Raw genomic sequence first — 23421 nt, forward strand, 5'->3', positions numbered from 1 at the left:
CTCTGGAGCAGGAATGTAACGCATGATGGGAGTTCTGGTGCCTTCTCTGTAGCACGGGGAAAATGGGAAATGAGAGACTCTAGTGGTATAAAACCGTTCACTGTTGACATCAGCAATGCACAGGGCGCGAAAATTACCTAAAAAGAGATTAATCTTTATTTGTCTGTTTATCACAATAAATTATAATATCTACCAGGATCAATCACAATCAACAGTCGCTTGACGGCCCTAAACGTTTTGAGCTCAATAATTAGGGAAACTTTCCATGTTTTTGCCAAAACCTGAAAGCAGCATAGTCCTCAAAGTGTGGGAGGAGCCTGTTGTGTCTCAGCTTTAAAAGAAGCACCGGCGACATCAAGTGGTCTTTAGACTTTAGTGTATCCTTTATCCTGTACTGTGCAAAAACAGTTCAATACAATTAGAAGTTATGAATTCAAAGTTTTATTTGAATAAAAGTACAGAAGCATCAACAGCAACATGCATTTAATATGCAGAATGTTATGTTACATAGTATATTGCAGGATTATTGTTTCTGATGCATACATCTAAATTTAATCAAGGTAGAGCTAGTTTTAAGAACTTACATTTTAAGAACATCGCATCATATTTTTTTTATCTGGTGGTATGTTAGTAAATTGTTAGTCTGCAAAGTAATTAGTAACTATAGCTATCTGGTAAATGTGTCGGAGTAAAAAGCACAATATTTCCATTTGAAATGATAATTACTGCAGACATGTGTTGACTACCAAGTCTATCAGGGCAGATGTTAAAGGGCAGTCAAGGTAAACTGAGAGGCGCAGTAAACATTACAATATGTTTATTTATATTTGATTTATGGTCTTTAGCCTTGTGAAAGTTAATCTGGACACAAGTGCAGAATGGATATGTAATAACATAAAATGAGTAGGACAAGTACAATTTCATTGTCACGTGATGGCCACTTTATAAGAGAGATGATGAGACACAGAAACGATCAAAACTACAATCAAATAATGCAGCAAATAAAACAACAACAAAGAACAAAACAAAACATTGATCCAAAATACAGTAAATAATATAAAATAAAACAAGGCAGAAACGAATGCTTTTCATATTGTGATAACTTAACAAGACAACGTCTAAAATGTCTAGTGTTCCTCAACTCCATCTCTAAGTTATTGTGATGTAATAGGGAAGAGAAGATGTGATGCTGTAACGATTCCTCGAAATTTCACTCCAAACATTGACTGGGCAATTCCTCTGCTTCCAGTGAATAGAATAACCCACTCCGGGTCACCCATGGGCCCCCAAAGCGGTGTCACTCCTCAGGGGCCTCTCCACCTTCACTGTGCTGGGGTCACATTCCAGCATCTCCCTGATCCAATCATCATCCAGTGCTCCCTCTATGAACTCCTCCAGACTGATGATGGCTACAGACATAACAAGGACAGACAGTGATGCAGACAAAGAGCAGAGGACAGACTATCAGTATCATTTGGTTCACTCCCCTACTTGCAGTCACTACGCTTTAGCATACATGCTAAATGTTTTGAACTTAATAACTGTTAAAAACATTTTAGAAGTCAATTTAGAGTTTCAGAGTTTTTATTTTTTCATAATGGAGTGTTTGGGGTATTTTTTAGGTACATTTAACATAACCATTATCTGTAAGAGTTCAGCTTATTGAGAGAAAACATACAAAGTGAATGAATTTGGTTCCATGCTAAAATAATATATACATACATACATATATACATATGCTATACATAACATGATTTCATACAGAAAGGAAAAATCATTTCTTTACCGTTATTGTCTTTATCTAACCGCATAAATATCCTGTTGGTACATTCCTCAGCTGTAAGAGGGTTGGGTTTGGTTAAAGCAGCTGTCACGCTCATCTTATACACAGCCTATGAACAAAAGGAAACACACACCAGTGGGACAGAAAGATGCATCTGTGGTACCATCTCATGATCAGTATATCGTATCGTATGTACCTGCATGATGTCCAGCATTTCTTCCCTGGTAATGGCTCCGTCTCTGTCTTTGTCATAGAGCTTGAATGACCACCGCAGCTTCTCAACAGCCGAGCCCTCGATCAGCATGCTGATGGCCACTACATACTCCCTGAAATCAACCACCCCGTCCTGCTGAGAAGCGCCCCAATTAACATCTTTGTTTGGCTATTCATTGTTCCTGATCGTTGTCACTTTATGTCGCATTACTACGATACAGCATTTATTATTGTCCTGTTGCAGCTGTAGTATTCCCTCCAGACTCACGGGATATACAGCGTAAAGTCATTCAGTGTAGTTCGCTCACCCCATTATTGTCCAACGTGCGGAATATCTGTTCTGCATACTCAGCTGACTCACTGCCCACTGTTCCATTGCAGAAATGCCTTTGAAACTCATGAAGAGTGATCAGCCCACTTGGACATTCATTAATAAACTTTCTATAACAAAAAGACAAACAACACATTTGTTTCATAAAGAGAGAAGAACAATGTCAGTTGCTGTAATACACAAAAAGCATGGGGCAGTTTGGATAAAAGGTCAGACCTGTAGAAGAAACATGTCCTTTGATATTAAAAGAATTAAGGTCAACCTATCCCTTCTCTGTGGGGATTACATGTGTTTGAAAGCTTGCTTACACCCTGAGACTAGAGTGCAAAGACAATTAGGCCAAATGATTTTGAACCACTTCACTACAACATGGCAAAGTGAAGCAAATCAGCACTGTGTAGTCACGGAAATAAAGTAGGGCTAGAGACACTATTCCTCAACTGAATACAGAAACAAACAAAAAAAGAACGAAACAAACAAAAGGCAAAGGATGTGCTTTGTAGATTTGTCTGGAAAATACCATATTCTACACAACAAAAGGAGACCTAGTAGCATACTTTTTGAATGTTACTTCAAAAATCTGCAGTTTAAGCTACATCTATAGTTGAAGCTACCCATGTAACAACTTTTCACTGCTCAGAGTGGAGCCACGTCTCCACTCCCTCCAAACTTTCATTTACTTTAACAGGCATCTTCTACCTGAATATACACTTAATTAACAGCGTCTCTGTAGGCAATTTTAAAAGCCAAATGAACATCTTACCTGGACCACTCGTACAGCTCAGTGACATAAGACCCCCCTCTCCTACCAGGCAGAGTAGCAGCTTGGCCCATTCTGTAAAGGAGCAACAGCTTTGTATTTACCACTGACTTTATATACATAACAAATCCCAGCTTATGCCATGCTCTCTTAATTGCACCAACCAATGCCGTACCACATTTGTTAAATTACTTCACGCTAATCTCCTCAGAGGGTGGAACAGAAAGGAAGGCTGTAAGTAGGCAAATGTGATTACTCATAAAGCAGACTGCTGCTTCTCAATTGGCCTCATGTTTTGAATTCAGTGAGGCTGCTCACAAAGTGTGCCGTCTTTCTGTTCAATTTCAAATATACTGTATGTATCTGAAAATATGCCCCAAGTTCCCGTTGATGGTTTGTTAAACTAATATTTATTAACAACATGACAATAAGAAAGTCCAGACATGTTGATAGCATAGCAGCAATAGACATATACAGTAAGGGCTTCCTCTGGGGCCAAAAAAAATCAAACACGAATAAATTTAGAGTGGCAGGAAGTGGTACAATGGAGGCAGTAACAAGCTGCCAACAGCCCAAAATATGATTAATGTCCTCCCTCCTGTGCAGCGATAGTTGCCTGTGTCATCAGTCTGTTTCAACTTTCCATTTCTATTGATGCAACTAATACATTGTACAAAAATGTTCATGCAACTAGTAACAAAGCCAGGCATCAATTCAAAACATAATGTTCCCTTTCTTAAAAACGCTTGTATTTCAAACAGAGAGAGAAGGGAAACATATGTGACCTCTCAGCAAGGTGTATTATCTCTGTCACCACCAATTAAGCCGAAGTGGAAGCAATGTTTTAGATTTCAGGGGGAAATTACAACCAATACAGTACAATGATTAAACCAGAGGAACAAGAGGGACAAAAATAACAATACAAAATGGACTTGTTGCCTTTAAAAAGACCAGCCTGTGTCTATGGCACGACTCCGTAGCTCTGTTTGTTTGGTTAGGTAGTGAGAGAGTGCTCACTACCAAGCCAACATGTACAGTACAATTTCTGTTTTATCCGTCAACAGGCTTCCGCTTCATTCACGATGTGCACAGTATGCGTCAAGTCAATCCAATGATACATTTTAGCCCTCCTTTCAGTCTGTGGAGGTTACCAGGTGCGAGGCGGTCTCCATAAGCAACACAGGTTTATCGAGTGTCCGAGCAGACATGTCCAAAGGCACTTCGGACACAGGCAGGAGGGTCTTTGTGAGCTCAGCTGGTCCATCCACTGGCTCATTATTCAAGCATTAGATAAAGAAAAGACAGTTTTCTTCAATTCACAACTCTTGTCTTCAAGAGTTCTTATTGGTAAAGTCTTAACAGTCCTCATGAGGTGACTATAAATCGTGTCCCGAGACACCAATATGAATGATGGCATGAAAGCTACACAGTTCCATGTATTGTATATTTTGGTAGCAATACAACAGATATTTTTGACTGACTGGTTTAGGTATGTGGTTGAAACACTTTTTACAAAATCTCAAAATGAAGCTTACATGTACTCAGTTTTTTCAGTACACTCCCACTGAGACTCCAGTAATGTACAAAACTCAAAATCATTCAGGTAAAAGAAATGTGATAAATGCAACAAACAGTCAAAAGGGTATCAAATAAGCCCAGAATCAAATAGTTTTAAACAAACCAATACAACAATTTCCTTCAACTTAAACGATGTATATAATGTTCGTATAATTTGGCATCAGCAAGGCTGATGTGACAAATGTGTATGTGACATACTTGGGTAATTCTACATTTGTACCTTATATTCACCCATAAGGCCATCTGGCTACCACATGATTCTCAACAATGGGTCACTAACATATTAATCATGACATGATGACTGTCAATGTTTTGTTAGTAAAAAAAGTACAATTGTAAAAATGAGGGAAAAAAACAAAACAATTCTGCATGAGGTAAATTGCAAAAGGGATCCACAGTTCTCACCAAATGTGATATATTTCAAGCCAGCAGTATAATCGTCTGCCTTCTGGAGTTTTAGAGTCATGCATGTTATGGGAGGGACACTTGCATGGAGTTAGAAAGCAACTAAAAAGGACCATGTCTTTTTAAAAATTGTCAGTACATATATGATGAAAAAACAGCTAAAGTTATGGCTTACCTGCAAGAGTATAAAGCTGACAATAAATGTAAGAACACAGATTCACAGGTGAACAAGTACAGACTCTATCAATATACAGTTCGAGGTAAGTATGTAAAATGTTGAACTGGAGGACAAAATACTGCTACAGTTACTCAGAACTGTGTCATTCTATGTTTAAACGGGGCGGCTCTGTTTCCATCACTCCCTGAGTTAACACTTCTACCATCAGACTCAGAGATCAACCTCAAACATGTTTTGATAAAATGGCTAAAATGTGAAAGGGGTTTGATGCCAAACCTCCATTGTAGCACCTCTAAAGTTTCACTTTACATGAAGTATTACTATAGTGCTCAGAAAGCCCTATTGATTCATGAATGGTCAACCATCAAAACTGGCTGCTCTCTGACAAATGTATGTAGGTGGATCATCTCTGCCAATAAATATTTAATGTTCAAAGCTAGGACAAATCCAATCAAGGGCAGCCAACATTGAGGGATTAATATCTATACAAGGGTACATACTAAAATATTATTTTCATACAAACTATCCCTTTAAGACAGATATAGTTTGAAGACATGGTGTTTGCAACCACACCAAATTCACACATATACAGTTTTTTCAAGTCAGTGTACAAGGTAGGAGGTTGCTGTATTGTTTTCATGGCGAATGTTCAGATACTGACAAGAGAAAATCTCTGAGCGTCACACCATTAGGTGACTCAAAGTTAGAGGTTATGGAAGTGTGGTCTGCCGTGGTACACACTGGCTACCAACGGCTTGGATCCTGAGGGGTAACAGAGATGGGCCAGGTCAAATCGAAATACAACCTTTTAAAAAAAACATGAAATCGATTCAGTGCAATTGTTTGGTGTTTGTTTTTTTGTGTCATCACTCCTAACCCGTTCAATTGTAGGTGGAGGAGAGTCCCGTCATGCCATTTGTGTTCATGGGTTCTTCAACCTTATGAGCCCTCCTCAGTTAAACAGAGGATGCCAGTAGATGTGAGGAGAGCGGTGAAGAACAGCGTTTCAGGGAAGGCAAACCGCTGTAAGGCTTTAGAGGCACATCCTCCTTCCAACAACAAGGTGTCTTTTGTTGTTGTCGATCCCGCTCCCTGTTAGAGCAGCCAAGACTACACAGCTTAGGTGGAAAAAGGTTAAAAAACTATCAACAAAAAGGAATGCTGTCTTACAGAAAAGCATTGAAGCATTTCCCATCACAAAAATTATGTCCTGGTGTTTTTCACAGTGCTACAGCGTCACACTGTAAGAGCAGATTCTATAAAGACCAGGGCATCTCTTCCAAGTCCACAGCCTCGCCCAAGTTTGTGTCCGTCTCCAGGAGGCTCATGAACACTGCCATGGCTGCTTCGTCATTGCTAAGGCTACTAAGGCCCGGTCCAACCACGCTGTCCAAATCCAGCTGGGAGTTCTCTTCTGATGTGAGATAGGGTGAAAGAAAGGAAGAAAATGAATGGATTTATAAGAGGAGATAACTAAAATCTCAACATCAACCGGAGCAGTGAGAGTACCCATGAGTGATTCTGCCCCTGAGAATGCAGCTCCCTGGGGCTCATCTTCTGAGCTGGACTTTCCTGGAATCTCCATATCTGTTGCCTCTCCATTTGGCACCTTACGACCAAAAGAAGAGAAAATTATAACCCTATAGCAGGAACATGGCAGAAGTGAAGTCATGATGTAAAAAAAGAGGAAAAACTAAATTCTGTGCAGGCCCAACTATGCCTTCCAACCTTTGCAGGAAATTCACCATAATTCCCCAGTACATACAGCGGTAATTGTATTAGTTTATGGTTTTTCTACGGAAATCTTTTGCCATTACTGTGAGATGTTTAAACATCAAAACCAGACAAAGCTTCTTTAGCCAGAATGCCAACTTGAAACATGTTTTTGTGCTTGGTTTTATTAAATATATATATATATATAAAAGAAAAGAAAAAATCAGCTAGGTGTAAATCATTGGAGGGATTTAAGATTAGATTTCTGCATTTCATATCAAATGTTCGGCATACTTCCCATTCTACAACAATTTTTTTAGATATAATTTACACCTTATTCAGGTAGTGAAAGGTATTTCTATTGCATTTTGCAAAAAATAATGGGGCAAAAACAATAATGTCCACATTGATTTGGTGTCATTTCAACTTATAGTAGTAAGTTGTTTGACTGAACTTCAATTCAAGTGGATTTCCAACAAGTAGCAGTGTCCAAATTACACTTTAATGTAGGCCTAAACCCCTACAACTAAACACATATATTGTTTTTTATTTCATAAATTACACTCAGCAGTTTTGGAATGAGCTAGTCTGAAAAGCATCCTGCAGTTTTGTGAATAGAAAAGCATTTGAGACTGATGCACCAAATACAGATATGCTTGTACATGAAATTACATTGTTGCTGATTTGATTGTGAGTTTGCGGACACTTATCGCGTGGTAGACTGAATGGGCTGACGCTACCACTGGAAGGTGATGAGTTCATCCTAAAGAAACACGGACACAAATCCACTTAAAAACTGCAGTAGTAACAGAAGTAACATCGTCAACAACTTATAAGCACAGCAATTGTGGCAAAAAAAGACTGAATTACTTTAATTTGTAATTGTCAGATTTACTTATCTCTATCGCTGTAAGATAAAGTAAAGAGGCCTTGCTCTCTTGCGAGGCCACACCTGTTGTAATCCAGCAGCTCATTGGCAATCTGGGTCCCAATGCTCCCAGCATAAATCATAGCTCCAGACGTGGTGGAGATGCCTGGTATAACTGGAAGGGACTTCTTGCCATCTTCTAGCAGAAAAGACAGTTAAGAGTGAAATGAACAGACATGGGCTTTGCAGTGTGCAACTATATATACTAGATCTTTCTTCATTTTAACTGACCATCAGAAGTCGTGTAATTGCTCGGCTGTTCAGACTTGTTTCCTGAACAACTGGTTCGACTGTGATCGCACCTTGTCGTGGGACGAAAACACAGGTGAAGTGCAGATTAATGTACAATGTGTCTATCTTTGGAACAAAGATATCTAGGTAACGCACAAAGGGACTGAAGCATATACTCACGATTTAACCGTGTTAGTTGAAACTATGTATTCTACTTCTTTTGTCCAGGGATTTACAAAACTAAACCACTGACTTTGCAGAGTGACGAAAGAGCCATTTTTTGTTTTGAATTTATAGCAGTTTGTCTCTATTTTGTCTTTACTCCGCAGCACTGTGAAGGAAAACAATGAGAGGGAGAGTTAGAGGACTAAACATAAAGTGAAGCATCAATATGATCTGTTTAAGGCAGAGAACACCAAACCAAAAGGTGTTCTCTGCCAAACACCAAAAGGGAACCCATCACAATTTTGCAGCATATTGACCTCCTGGAGTAAACGTCAGATGTGCAGAAATTCAATAGGTGATTTGCCTCTTCATCAACACATCAGCTAAATTGTGAATTCAAATTTGACCTAAATAGACCTAGATAATTCAAGAATGTAGGTATCATCTTGGCAGACATTTAAAAATAATAATAAAGGATCCAAGACAATTACAAAAAAGATAAACGGTGTGAGGTCAATGAAGTGTTATTTGCCTTTTCGATGCTTGTCAGCTAAATGCGGTAAGTCGTCTTGATGGAAGTACTCATAGCATGATGTCCCAAGCAATTCTTGGGGAAGATAACCGAGAATGGTTGTGGCTCTGCAGGAAGAAAATTGAAATGGAAGTGTTAAAAGAGCATAAAAGCGTTTCATGCTCGTATGAATTGCTTTTAGACAACCACTGTATTATCTAAAATACTTGAAATAATTGCTTTCATATTGACATCAGTATCAAAGACATTTTGAAATGTAAATGGAAGATATTTAAAATGTCTCAATAATTGTACATGTTCTCAAAGCTATGCACCAAGACATTACAACCCTCTACAACCCCTTAATTGAAATTAAATTCTACCTTTGATCGACAAAGGTGAATTTGCCATCCATAGCATAACGTGTGAAGAACTCCGTGGGTTTAACGCAGACTTCTCCATTAACCTGGGGAGATGAATGGGAGTGTACGCGTCCCATCGCTACCAGGCAGCTGAAGTGAGAGCTATCCTGCTTGTCTGCCTCGCCCTCCCCCTCTGCTCCAACCTGACTGGTAGGCCAGCTGCGCATGTAGCCTGTGCAGTGGACCGTGCAGTACTTCTGCGACTCTGTAGGAACACGCAGACATAAATCACAATTTTTTATATATATATATATATATATAGCTATTAGCAGCTCATCTTTGCAATCAGCGAACTACTTTGATACTGAAGATCACTTCAAAACACGATGATTCTCAGGTAATAGAGCCATAGAGCAAATTTTTCTGTTTTCTCTGTAGATTTTCTGGACGTTTATTCACAACGGACATCCCATAGTGTATAAAGATTTGATCAAAGTGACTGATGACTGAGGAATCGTCAGATTTTTAACTCAAATTGTGCAATTCACTTTGGAAAGTGAAGTCAATTATCTTTGCCTCACATCTCTCCCTCTGCTCCCTCCACTAAACCTCTGCCTCACAGTTCGAAAACCTCTGCTTTACACTAATACTTCTCGTGAATAGAACTGTACGATAAATATCATATTAGACCAAAACCAAAGATATTGACTGTACAAAAGTGATCTGCTGAATAGACCACTGGATCATTTTCCCACCTTTCTTTTTGGAGGTGCTTGCTTGGAATTCCTTCTCCTCCACTTTGACAGAAATCTTGTTGTACTTCATGCGGCAGAAGAATGAGCGGCGTGCACCCGAATACAGCCGCACTGCACCGACTGGGAGGTCAGCCTGGACCTGCAGGCCCGCTGGAGACATGACAGGAGTGTTACATGTGTGCTCTCTCTCTCTCTCTCTCTCTCTCTCTCTCTCTCTCTCTCTCTCTCTCTCTCTCTCTCTCTCTCTCTCTCTCTCTCTCACAAACACAGACAGCAGAAATAATTGCTTTACTTTTAGCATCTATCAGGCGTTCACGAGGGTATAATTCAGAAGCTGACAGCTGCTCCTTCACTTTTTCCATGTCCTTTGGGTGTATGTAATCAAACAGGCTCTGTCCAATCAGCTCCACCTGTAGAAAGAACAAACAGCCCTAAACATTGTGCCTATGCTCATGGAAATAAATGTGAAAACCATTCTGCATGTAAGGTATTTCCCGCTGACAAATACAAAATGTAACAAAATATTTGATTGAGGACTGTCGACCCCAGAGCACACCAGATACTGTGTGTAGCGGATTTAGATTTAAGTAAGATTGAGGGAGAAAATACAACAGCTCACTCAAAACTTTCTTGTCAATCAAAACAATATGGTGTGTACACTGTGCTCTTGTGCCCAACGTCTGTGTTTTTCATCATCAAAGGAGCCAGGTGTGTCTGCTGAGGGTTACTTTCACACAACGCTAAATGTGGTGCTGCAGGCCCATGCACGTGCAGGTGGTATTAGTTTATGATAATAGCCCTGGTGGGTTCTAGTCCATTAACAGTGGTGCCACGACAACACAACCCATCTGGTGTGTCTGGGGTTTTACATGAACAAAGACGTTGCTGATACAGTAACAAATGTAAAAGCATTACCCGACTATAATTTAACATCTTCGTGACGGACTCTGAGACAAAAACAATTTTCCCACGATCACAGCCCACTACAAACAGGAACCCATCTGCAGCCTGCACAACAAAAAACATGAGAGAAAATAAGGGGATCCAATGTGATGACATGGTCAAGACAAATGTAAGAAGCCATTGAGTAGATTTCTGTTCTATTTATATATTCTATTGCATTTGATATAGTTTTTAAACTAAACAGAATCATTTAAAATTCTTATCATGAAAAATCAGCACATCAATTATAAAGACAAGAGTCTACACAGTGATTAAAACAAAAAATATAATGCATGTAAAAAAAATGTATCATCTCATGCTATCAATATGCTTTTTGGTATCAGATGAACAGAACCCACAGTAAAGCAGGGGTGTTGTCACTAGCATGGCATTAAAGTCTGAGGTTGTTTACCTTGAGGACAAGGTGTTTGAGCTCCTCGTCGGGGAGGAATGAAGGCTTGTAGCTGGCTTCGGAAAAAGAACTTGTTGAACCTGAAAACATGGAAAATAATTGTTACACGGCCGGTCCAAAGGTGAGATTACTATATAACAGTTCAGCATTATTATAAAATTGCTAAAAAACATGTTAGACAGGGCAAGAAACACGTGCAGTTAATGCGATTAGACAGGTTTTGAAGAAACCTTTGGGTTAGCCAAACTTAATTTGTGAAAACAAAACATTAAGACAAATCGTAAAATGATTACCCAAACTGTCCGTCACTGTTTACAGACACACTTCCTCGATCAACTTGAACCTGCCATACCTTTCCTGTTCAGTCAGAGATTATTATGAAGTTGTGTGTGTGCTCACTTTCAAATTTCCTCCAAATAGAGTTGGGTTGATTTCCGGTTTGCCGGTCAGGTCTAAGAACTTCAACCGGTTTCATTTTACGCAAACTAGCTGAATCGGCATCTGTCATTTTGACATATTTTGGCAAATTAAAAAAATTGCCAATATTAGCTACCTGTGCAGACGATGTCACGGCGCTAAATCTGTATTAATACTGCATTAATAATAACCCACACGACAATGTAATTGCCATGATGTTTGTTTATAAACGGGCTAACCGAGTGTTTCCATTCACATACATATACCTAAAAAGGTGAAGCAAAGCTGACACACCGTCTCTCTCTCTTTCTCTTTCTCTTTCTCTCTGTCTCTGTGTGTGTGTGTGTGTGTGTGTGTGTGTGTGTGTGTGTGTGTGTGTGTGTGTGTGTGTGTGTGTGTGTGTGTGTAGAAGCGGACTGGGCTTGTTGTGCTAACCTCAGGCACATGTCGTTTCTGGACTGAAATAGCGCTTTTAGCAAAGCAGAACAGAAAGACGCTTTTGGGTTGCTTCTGAAATGCGCCTGTCTGTTTTGGCTGACTCAGCTATTCAGCCAGAGGAAGGCTGCTCGCATCTACACCAAGAGACACAATAAAGTAATTCAAAATGTTCTCATATGTGATTTCAGGCCATTTTCATGTTTCATCTTCCTAGTCGCTGTTGGATGTGGTACTGTAAAACCATCTGATTGCCGCTTTGTAGCTGCTGAAAGTTCCCAAATATGAACATTGTCTAAACCGCAATAAGCGCTCAACTGGAACGGGAACAAACACAAATGCATTCGAACCAGAAGGGGAAAAAATAGGCGGGGCAGCACAGGGGAATTAACTATTTTACAATAACCTACATTTATCATCACCACTGATGGGACATCCACATAAAAAATAACTAATTTTCTTTATACCTTTAAGAGATTTGAGGTGCTGCACTGCCATTCTGAGCACAGTGAGTTTGTCCAGTTTACGGGACATGGGGTTACAAGAAGGGATCATGGCTGACAGTTTGTCAATGAGATTGTTCATTTTGTCCCGTCTCCTCTTCTCAATTTGGCTATGCGGCTCTCTGCAGAGACATTAAATAAGAAATAATTCAGACAGTTAATAATTTCTCCTTTCAATTTACAGACTATCTCAACCTGTAAAATATTGCATGATATTATATAAATACATATAAATATATCATATTTTAAGATTGATGATAATATTAGAAGAACATAGGAATGTTATAAATGTGATGGTGTCACATTTAACCGACCTGAAGCATTTAATTTTGCCATGTCGGTCCTCTCCATCTGACCTGTAGTGCAGAAAAACACACATTTGAAATGTATTTATGCAAAGCAACAATATGTAAATGCAGAAAGGCCCAAAATAAACAGGTCAGCTCTGAAACTTCTTTATTAGCACACAGTACCCGTTTTGCTCATCTTCCATATCTTCCATATCCATATCCATAGAAACAGATTTTGTATCCCTAGGAAGAAAATTCATCAATGGCAACTTGCAACAATTAAGGTCACCTGATTCAAAAGATTTTCTGTGAGCCAAATTAGAGCAATCACACTACTTACTGGTTGTCCATGCAGCCCTTGCGCTTCCGGGGTATCTCTGTGCTGAAGGGCATATCAACAGCTGAGGATGGGGTCATCGCGCTGGGCAAAGAAACTGAACTTTGGTTTTCTTTAACCAGCACCTCTTCTGAAACACACAAGACACAATGAACAGTAGGACTCGATGCTGTCATCTCAGCTGCTCAGCTAATCCTTTCGGCCCTATGTCTCAGCCCAGCTAAAAACAATCCATGTATGCTACAAAAACATGCATGCTGTCAATGCCTGAATGTTGATGCTTGTCCAAGCTGCTGTGGTGGAGCTGGTCAGAGACTACAGACAAGTCATTGCATCTCTGCTGTCTCCCTTACTGCAGCCTAGTGTATATTCTGATTAATGTGGAGCTGCCGTGACTGTGATTTAGTCATGGCCTCAGAAGAATGGTTGGGAGAGAAACTCGAGAGAACGGCACAAGACGGACCAAATACAGCTGATACCAATGGCACCTATTTTCTCTGTTCTACAGACCCTGTGACCCAAATAGCCATTAACAGATCAGGAACAACCTGATTTTTAATCCCCCTTCCCCTGTCAAGATCTGTTGGATTAGAGGGTTAAGATTTGTTTACACTCGCGCTCGGAGTTGTAGCGCGAGCCTCAGCGGACGGCGTGTGAGCTCCGAGCATGAACGGAAGCGTTTATACTATATATTCTCCGAAATGCCAAAGGGCGTACAAACAAAATGAACAGTGAGGAATCAAAAAGACAACCAGTGTAACCCATATGCCCATAGACTTGGTGAAACCGGCAAAAAGTCATAAATCAACCTCCACAATCCGGAGGAGGGATTGTAATTAACTGTAAACTCATATCTCATATTCAATACCTACTTTATTGTCTTTGTACAAGGCCTGTAAAGAAAAAAGTCAAGTATTACATGTATTAGAGCAAGATTTTCTGGCGCACGCCTCGCGCTGATTTCACTACCGCAAGTATAAACTAAGCTTCACAGTGAAGGCAACTAGATGGCTGGACATCCCTCTGCCAACTCCCATAATCCTTCCCTCCTGTTCTCACGTGTTAATTAACTTGCTCATTAACTCAACCCATCAATGAGCATCTGCTGCACTTGAATAAACCCATGAGCTATACTGTATGTGTCACACAGTAACAGCATCACAACAAAAAGGCTGATTGGCTGAAATTTCAAGTTATATATATATATATATATATATATATATATATATATATATATATATATATATATATATATATATATATATGAAAATGGAAGTAGATTTCGGCTAAAAGCTGATATTTATTGGCTGCATCTCTCATCTCTCAACACTAAACATTACACATACTAGTGTCAAGGAATTTATTTATATAAATATGAATACATATCTATATTTATTTAAGCATCACACAAACATCTGGGATCCGGGCAGTAAGACCAGAGTGTTTCATGGTTGCCAACACAATAGCTTGATTCTATAACACATTTACGCTATTTTAACACACAGTAACGGCATGCTTAGTTAATACCAATTAGTGTTTTGTTATACAGAGAAACCATGTTGTATGGAAAAGTAATCTCAATATGGACAAGGAGAAGAATTGACTATATTCTTCTTTTTAGTAGACACATTGTTCACATGGTATAGGATTATTTGTGTTGAACTGCTTATATAAAAATACAAATTAAGATCCTCTTTAGATTACTAGTTCCATATAGTCACTTTGAAAGGTCCACTGGTGCATCCTGACTGGGCACCTAACATACCCTTCTCTAATTGACAGACACTTTTAAAAGTGGCAGCCATCTTATTACTCTAACAGCAAAGCTTCCTCACCGCTTGCTTTATGAGCAACGATATGTTAAAAGCCTACTAAAATGGAGTATTCTAAAACAATGAATCAATTTGTCATTTGACTGAGCAAAAATGTCAAATATTAATTGATTCCAGCTTCTCAATTATGAGGAGTTGTTGCTTTTTTTGTCTGCTTGCTGATGTTCCAGTAGTTTCCCATAAGTTTACTGAAAGCACGAATACTTTATTCATCTCTCTGAGGATAGACTAGTACTCAAAAATGGTTTCAATCAGTACCCTTAACCACAATTTTATGTTTAGCAACTGGTGTTTACCTTTGACAAAAACATTTAGTCCATCAAGACTAATATTTTGTCAAGTATTTCAGCAGTCTCCATATTAAGCTTTGTTTTGTAGTTTACAATGTGTTATTTACAAAAATACATAGTTTAACTCCTTAACAATGAATGTACGCACATTGACCTTGAAAAAACATTATCCACTATTGATTCAAGCTTTTTTTTTTGTCAGTCAGAGGTTTTTAAAAAATCAATTGGCAGTAGTATATAAAAAGGGGCCATCTGAGCAATTATCAAATTAAAGTTAATGATCCTTTTGTTCAATCTACACATTTGTAACTACCATGCAATACCATTAAGCCTTTAATCATTGTCTTAATGCAAAATACAGTATCTTAGCCTTTTTCTGCAGGAAGAATATTGTAACGTTGAATACATCTCATAAATGTAACATGCATGTCTAAAACATGCATAATGGATAAGATTGCTGATTGTGATCACAGGACATTGAAAACCTTCAGGCCATAGATTCGCACAGTTTGATTTCTCTGTTAACCTGAAGTCTGATATGTGGTCATAAATATAGGATGGTCCTTTGACAGATTACCATAGATTTATGTTTACAACTATAACTTGTGTTTATTTCGACAAGTGAGATGAAGTTGGACTTGGCCTTAGTGATTTCAGTCATTATAATTAAATGGCAGCTCAATATATGTTGACAAGTAGAAATTGCATGCAACAAGCACTAGTTTGACACTAGTCTGTGTCGGAAACATGGACTGTGTATAGGTACGGAAAGCATGAGCAAGAATAATATACAGTGACATTCACCATGGCCTGTAAAACCGCCTCTGACAGACTTGGTAAACAGCTCTTGCTACCATGGCTAACATTTGCGTGTTTCAGTCGTTTAGGTTAAGACTAACTCTCCATATACGATGTACATGTCATTCATGTTGTCATTGATAACAAGTCGCGATGTAACGTTAGTCATGTTATGCACAATACGCGGTTGACATGATAAACATCGCGCAGTGTTACATAAATGGCGCTGATGGAGAGTTTGCTCTACTGATCTACTGACCTAGTTTTGGAGTAGCGCGGAGTTACAGTCAACCGAGAGATTTTAAAAACATAAACACACCACTGCGCTTCTCTTTAATCTGATACATCTCAATGCCGCGCATACGTTGCCTCACCCAGCTTCAATATTCAAACTGGTGACCAGCTTAAGTAGGATTTTAATTACCTGCCGGTTCAACTCTCGATCTGTCACCGCCGCCAGCCGCTGTATTCCAGGCCGACATGGCTGGAGTCGGAGCCGGGGGAGCGCTGGGGCCCAGGACTCCAATGCATGGATGAGACAGTCGACTGACGTTACTCCGGGATGTTGCTGTGTTAATAGGACATATTGTGGGGGAGTCGAGACGGCGGCAGAATGTTGCACAACTGCTTTATATCCTCTATATGCAGAAAAGAAGAGGGAGCACCGACGAGGTCGTATGCGGTGCAATCAGGACAGAGCAGAGAACTGGGGGAAATGCGGAAAACAGGAAATAGTCTCCTCCTATAACCGCAACTAAATCACCACTGCAGCTCGCTGCAGCTCCATGGAATTTCTCTTTCTTCCTCTTTACGTTTTATGTCGGTTGGCAAACAACTTAGTGGTGCATTACCGCCACCAAGTGGTATGATGCACCGGGGTCTGAACAATTCACTAATTCTAATAATAAAGAAAATGAATTGGGAACAATAACGTAAAATAAATAAGTAGGTAAACAATATAAAGCTATTCTCCCTCATCAAGTTTATTCTTATAATTTAAACTAAAATAATGGACTCTCTCTTGTGGCACTTGTGTTGAATTAACCCGCCTGCTGTGGCAGGGCCTTTTTGAGACATTGCAGAGGCGCCCCTCCAGAGAGGGGATGCACTGACACCACTTTTTTCAGACCAAGTACAAGCAATTACATTTGAGTGCTTGCCGATACCGAGCACTGATATGAGTAACTTCGCAAACATGTTTTATTTTCATCAGATGCTCCTCACCTCACCTGACATCCTCACAGCTAAACTAATTGACGCAGTGGAGACTAAACTGACTGCATGTGTCCACAACAATGAATGCAACCTTGGGGCTGCTTCTCCAAGATAAATTAAGTGTAGATTGCATGCTGAATTTAACCTCTTTGTACATCAGGTTATCTTTGCAGCTGGGCAGTTTATTAGGCTGAACTGAGGAAAGGTCAATGTCACTTTGCCGTAGTGGTATCTGGTGCGGTTGGGTTGTGAGTGCGATCATGAGTACCTGAGCACTTAGGTAAAGTTGGAAAGATATTCAAAGATTCGGACTCCCCGGTTCAATACATCGTTAGTGAAACGTTGCTAAAATACAAACGATACCTCCCTGTAACCGTAGTGAGGTAGACAACAAGCTACAACATTAATTTAATTAAAACGGGACGTCTTCCGGGCTCCTCTGGACAAACGGCGTTGGTTTCAATGAGCGGCCAGCTGCGAGACGAGTGCGCAGGGACCGTCTACAAAGTGCAATGCGGAAAATACATACAACAATATTCAATAACTTCATTGTCATGCAATGTAATGCAACCAAAATCACTTCACACATCAATGGGCTTCTCCTTGTTGTACTACAGCTGTTATTTGGATAACATATGTTTTTAATACATTTTTGTGAATTATTATTGGAAATAATATTCAATAAATCTACTGTTATATACTGTAGTGTGACCAAAATCACTTCAACATCAATGGGTTCCTCCTTATTGTACTACAACTGTTATATTGGTAAAATATGTTTTTAATACATTTTAGTTAATTATTGTTGGAAATAATGTTCAATAACTCTACTGTTATATGACCAAAATCACTTCATACATCAATGAAAAATATTGACTAACTTTCTTTATGCATTGTAGTTTCACCAGACTTTTAGAAGGTTATTTAATGATCAGCTCATGACTGCCTCATGGCATCAGCCCCTCAACCAATCAAATGAAGGATGCCTAGGGTGACTAATTAAGTTTCAATTAAGTTATGCCTGCAGTGATTTTTCAGTTTGTCAGTCTTCAATGCAAACCACCATGATGGGGAAAGACATCTTTCAATGCCTAATGCGTTTGGATTCCTTTGACAATTTGCCTACACTCCCGGTCCATGGTTATATGTAAGTCATCCTTTCTTTTTATTGTCTTTTCATTGTAGTAATTAACAGTTAGTTGAGCTATGCTTGTATACCTGTCAATACTCTAACATATATTGTGTGCTAGTTCTTGTGCATATTTGATTAACTGAAATATACATATATACACACACAAATCATACCACACTATGTGGGTGGGTGTACGTGGGCAGGTATGTTTGTGGGGTGTGAGAGGGACTTTTCACACCATGGCACCATGTATCTGTAATATGCTTGTATTGAAAGAATACTTTTGTAAAATGACCACAAGAGAAATATATAGCATAAATATAAAAGGTAATATGCTGGCCTTTGTGTTGAAATATAACTCAAATTACAAAGTAAGGAATATTTTGTTTTGTAAAACGGCAAATGTTATTTTGTTTTAATTGTTTTTTAAGTCTTAGTTAGGTATTGATATGTTTAAATACTGCATTATGTTTAAAGTGCCAACTGTTGCATTACCTATTGGGCCATCTTTTTTGATTTTACTACCAAAAGAGTTTACTTCAAAACCTCCCTTTATCTTGATAAAATGTTCTAACTTTGTCTGTCCCCCTTTCTGTAGGTTGGAGGCCTTTTGAAGAAAATGGGAAGATTAAAAAAAGGAAACAGAGCTCAGAGGAAAGACTTATTGGTAATGTCTGGTGGAATGACAGCCTTGGTCAAAACAATGAAGAGTGCAAACATTACAAATAGAGAAACAGGTTACTCCTCAGAAATGTGGTACGAGCTCTCTATAACTCTATTTGGTCAAGATAATAAAAAAAATCGTCATTTGCTGTGGGTCATATGGACCAGAAATCGAAATAGTGTGAGGGATTTGATTAGTTATCCACAGGAAAAGTCATTGGAGAATAAAGAAGCTCAGGTAATGGAAAGAAAAAAATCTAATGGTGAGACTAACAAACCATCAGAGTCACTGCAGAGTGAAGGTCAAGAAGAACAAAACAGGGACAGGGAGAAAGGGGCAGAAGACAGAGACTAAAATATGTCACTGCAGAAAGGAGCCCAACAGTTTCCGAAAGAAGAATCCCTGTTGTACCCTTGCCTTCAAGAGCCAGTATATCAAAACTCCTCACAGCCGTAAAACGAACAGTCCATATTTAAACATCACTGCAGTTTCTACATTCCCTTCCTGTAGTGCAAACTACTTCTTCAAAAAGAAAAGGGAGCCAGTGGGAGAGACCCTGGTGAAGATCTTTGTTTTACAAAGAGGAAAAATGACACACACAAAAAGTGAAAGAAAATTCAGACCAGCAGCAAACACAAGAAGAGGGAGAATTGCAAGAACTCTTCATAAAGGAGTGAGTAAACTCTTCTATAGTAAACAAAAAAAACTCCCACTGCTGAGTTGATTTCAGGAAACCTAACCCGAAGTCTGAAAAAAAATGTTCTCAAAGTGATCAGTTCAGAGGTTAGAAAGGGAAAAAGAATCCATGATGATGATTAACATTTGAATTGCGATTAATCGCATGATTTATGCGCAATGTTCAATAATGAATTCAAAAGTAGTGTATTGTGCACTTTTATTTTAAAAGTACTGCTATATGAACAAAAGTGCAATAACATTTGGTTTGCAAACACTTTAAACAAATCAGGTTCTTTTTAACAGCAGTATTCCCTTTACACAGTAGCAGTTAAAATGATTCTGATCATAGATATTCAGCCGGTGTTCACAGCTTTATTTTCATGTGTGTAATAGATGCAATTTGAAATATACAGGAAGAGACGCCACACAAACAGCTGTTCACCGCTCCCCTGACCGGTTCTTGTGTTAAAACTGTCCGCTTAATAATAATAAAAAACTGCGTTAATGCGCGATAAAATAATTGTCGGCGTTACTTAATTAATGCGTTAATGCGATAATAACACGTTAACTTGCCCAGCACTATTTTAAATACTTCTCCATAACGTTCGCTACAGGCTAGCGGCTAGCTGAGTGTCTTCTTCTGCTTATTGGAGCTTGTTAAACAACTGACTGACGCATTACCGCCACCAAGTGGTGGGAAGCTATATTGTAACTGAGCGTCTCATGGATATCAGTAATATCTCTGGTGTCTTCAATTGATAACCGAAAAATACGTGATATTGTGGTAAATCTTCTAGTTGATTATATTAGTTGTGTAGAATTGTGTTTGGAGTTTGTAAAAATGGCTTACATGATAGTATTGCCCAGACTTTTTTTCAATCTGGTATATAATATGTATACATGCATTATATTCGCTCTGGATAAATGCATTTTTTTCGACGGTATATGCTACTCGTCTGAGCCCTCAAGCCCCCGAATTCGGGGCGTCGTGCAGAACAGGTTTTAATAGGCTACCTGTTGGGATATACTGGTTGATATTATTATGCATACACTGTAAAAAAGCCAACTAGCAATCGTTGATCTCATACATGTTTTCAGATTAACCTGACTCAGAAACAAAGCTTTGCCATATTCAAACAAAAACGTGCCTGGCCAGTAAACTCCTCCCTATCGTTGCCCTAATAAGTAATTTCAAAACGGGTTAACAAGCATTTCTGAGTGGAGCCTTATTTTTCTTGATGAAAACCGCGTAACGACCGTTGCGCATGCGTGTTGCTGTCATGTACGAGGTCTGATTCTCGCGCTTGTCGCCGTAGCGCGAGCATCCGCAGATCGCGTGTGAGCTTCGAGCAAGAACGGAGGCGTTTATACTGTATGTGCGTTATTCTCTGAAACACCAGAGTACGTACAAATATAATTAACTGTGAGGAATCAAAAAGACAACGAGTGTAGCTCATAGATACGCCCATAGACTGTAGGTGTAACCGGGGCAAAAAGCCTTAAAACAACCTCCACTATAGAGGATGAATTGTAATTATCTGTAATCTCATATCTCTTATTCATGGACTACATTACCTTTTGTACAAGCTCTGTAAACATACAAGTTAAGAAACACAGGTTTAATATCCTAAACAATTTGATTTGGCTGTCAAAATATATACTCAAATTAAGATTTTGAAGATTAAGATTTTTCTAAAACATCTGTAAAGGAATTGTCTTTCTTTTTATAATCCCCAAACATGTAAATAGAACAACTTGTGGCAGGTTTTCTCTATCAACACGATGTTCTTACCTTTTTTTTGTCTCTTAAAATGATTTGATATGATATAAAATGTCATAGATTCGTTAGGTGTGTTTGTTTTGTGTTCATTAAGAAAATTATAAATCACTGTCACTCAATACTGCAGTGCCATCCTTTCTAGCAGGCATATGTTTTACTGTTAAGTTTTCAGTTGGCTATTTTGCACGTCCTCTTCCCCCTGTATGACAGATTCAACCTGGCCATTATCTATTCAGTCACATGGATGGGGTAGTTATGGCTTCAGTGGGATACATGTATGTCTCATATTGATGAGATAAAGCTGTATCATGGTAGTTGTTATACATTTGCAAATTACAAGGTCTGCAGCTTAAATGCTTTTTAAAAAACAGAATATGTCCTATATGTGTCTTTTTTGTTTCATGGTTCGACGAAATGAAGAAGAAAAAGAACATCACATTGATCCGGCACAAGATGGAGCTGACCTTTTCCCTCAGACGGAGAGAGGTAGTAGAGGGGCAGCCTATGGTATCAGAAGTCCAGGAGAGATGGCCTGCACTTTTTTCCATTGAGGAGGTGAGGCTGTCCTCATTTATTGTTTTCATTTAATGCTTATTGTGGTGTGTGGAGTAATTATACTACATTGACTCTAACTGAATAAATACAGGATCTGCTGTTAGTGGTGGACAGATAGAGTGGCAAACTCTACTATACACTGTCCTATCACTCAACTACAGGCCCTTCCAACAGTTTTCTATATGCAAATATATGCTAATTCAGTGTATAGACAGAAATGCAATGTAATGCTGTGGACAGGACAGCAGCAAAACTTATGTTAGACATCTAAAGAAGTCATTATTAATGGTTATTCGTAGAATTGGGGAACTGTTGTGACTTTGGTTAATCCAAATGAACTATGAAGTCACAGTAAACTAACTGGTCAAGGCAGTGGTAGGCCAGCAACTCCTGTGTTCCGTGAGATAAATTACAGTATTTGTCTACTAGCTTTGAGTAGAGCATTGATAAAGGCTTAATTTCCCCTACAGTAAGGTCTGTCTGACAGCAGGATAAAGAGCCGAAAATATTCTTAATACAGCGTACATTTAAACTGATTAACATTTTCTTTAGGTGTCTAAAATACATCCACAGCAGACTATGGAGAAGAACCTCATACAAACACACTTCAAACAATCTGAAATATCCCTTTAAAATGGTGCATACTTTGAACAAGACTGCTACCCAGTAATTTTATGTACACATGGTATTTCTTTGTTTTGTTATTCTGTTAAGATATCTGAAGAATTCCATCGGTTCACCAGCAAAGACCTCCTGGGGACTTTAAATGCATCCCTTGAAAAATATGTGTCTCGCCTGCTGAGACTTTACCGGATGAGGAAGGGAGCTTTTGGTCAGAAGATGGAAGACCTCCTGGAAAAGCTTGATGAACAGGTGAGTGAAGCGCCTGAGTTTTTTTTTTTCTTCATGATACTTGGGTCTGACCTGAGCTTTATCCTCCTCATTACTATAAATAATGTCATATTTTGTGTAACTTCACTAAGGCACTATACTAATTGTTGTGCTTTTGTGTTTTCCACTGAATACTCCTTAGACATCGGACATTGTGACTCAGTGAAAGACAGCAGCACTGAGAGACCTGCCCATTTTTGTCCGTGACGACCCAACAAAGTTCTTCCTGGAGTGTTTGGTAAGTAAAATTGTGGTAATTCATCAAAAACATTTTATTCTACATGTCTCATTTCAAATCTCACCAGGAAAAATCCCTTTGCTTTAACCAGATCCTGTA

General features: G+C 38.9%; 2 protein-coding genes across 5 annotated transcripts; both read right to left on the reverse strand.

Annotated features, from left to right (window-relative positions):
- Positions 1–534: 534 nt before the first annotated feature.
- si:ch211-245j22.3 (uncharacterized protein LOC563798 homolog) lies at positions 535–3273 on the reverse strand. Of its 2 annotated transcripts, none has more exons than XM_068722685.1 (5): positions 3091–3273; positions 2305–2437; positions 1980–2129; positions 1787–1892; positions 535–1409 (listed from the first exon to the last, which is right to left on the reverse strand). In XM_068722685.1, the coding sequence occupies exons 1-5, from the start codon at positions 3207–3209 to the stop codon at positions 1273–1275; spliced, it is 645 nt and encodes a 214-aa protein (XP_068578786.1). In that variant the 5' UTR covers positions 3210–3273; the 3' UTR covers positions 535–1272. The 2 variants fall into 2 exon arrangements, with proteins under 2 accessions (XP_068578786.1, XP_068578784.1); XM_068722683.1 differs by having other exon boundaries at positions 1980–2132.
- A 205-nt stretch (positions 3274–3478) lies between these two features.
- bmal2 (basic helix-loop-helix ARNT like 2) lies at positions 3479–16941 on the reverse strand. Of its 3 annotated transcripts, none has more exons than XM_068722682.1 (17): positions 16594–16941; positions 13253–13376; positions 13096–13155; positions 12937–12978; positions 12587–12744; positions 11268–11347; positions 10829–10921; positions 10206–10323; positions 9914–10063; positions 9180–9423; positions 8818–8924; positions 8301–8451; positions 8121–8191; positions 7914–8028; positions 7634–7724; positions 6758–6857; positions 3479–6662 (listed from the first exon to the last, which is right to left on the reverse strand). In XM_068722682.1, exons 1-17 carry the CDS (start codon positions 16649–16651, stop codon positions 6505–6507), a joined length of 1920 nt encoding a protein of 639 aa, XP_068578783.1. In that variant the 5' UTR covers positions 16652–16941; the 3' UTR covers positions 3479–6504. The 3 variants fall into 3 exon arrangements, with proteins under 3 accessions (XP_068578783.1, XP_068578781.1, XP_068578782.1); XM_068722680.1 differs by having other exon boundaries at positions 13253–13379; XM_068722681.1 differs by having other exon boundaries at positions 7914–8025; positions 13253–13379; positions 16594–16940.
- Positions 16942–23421: the final 6480 nt, after the last annotated feature.

This window comes from Cebidichthys violaceus, unplaced genomic scaffold (genome assembly GCF_023349555.1).
Source record: "Cebidichthys violaceus isolate CVI_PGR_0920_01 unplaced genomic scaffold, fCebVio1.0.p SCAF_3, whole genome shotgun sequence".
NCBI classification, from domain to species: domain Eukaryota; kingdom Metazoa; phylum Chordata; class Actinopteri; order Perciformes; family Stichaeidae; genus Cebidichthys; species Cebidichthys violaceus.

Coding starts and splice junctions, on each gene's coding strand:
- si:ch211-245j22.3 (XM_068722683.1), bottom strand. CDS start 3,209: ATGTATATAAAGTCAGTGGTAAATACAAAGCTGTTGCTCCTTTACAGA. Junction 1,893..1,979: donor AAATGCTGGACATCATGCAG/GTACATACGATA, acceptor TTTTGTTCATAG/GCTGTGTATAAGATGAGCGT. Junction 1,410..1,786: donor GTTAGATAAAGACAATAACG/GTAAAGAAATGA, acceptor TTATGTCTGTAG/CCATCATCAGTCTGGAGGAG.
- bmal2 (XM_068722680.1), bottom strand. CDS start 16,651: ATGTCGGCCTGGAATACAGCGGCTGGCGGCGGTGACAGATCGAGAGTT. Junction 12,979..13,095: donor ATGGAAGATGAGCAAAACGG/GTACTGTGTGCT, acceptor TCTGCACTACAG/GTCAGATGGAGAGGACCGAC. Junction 10,064..10,205: donor ACGCCTGATAGATGCTAAAA/GTAAAGCAATTA, acceptor TCATGTCTCCAG/CGGGCCTGCAGGTCCAGGCT.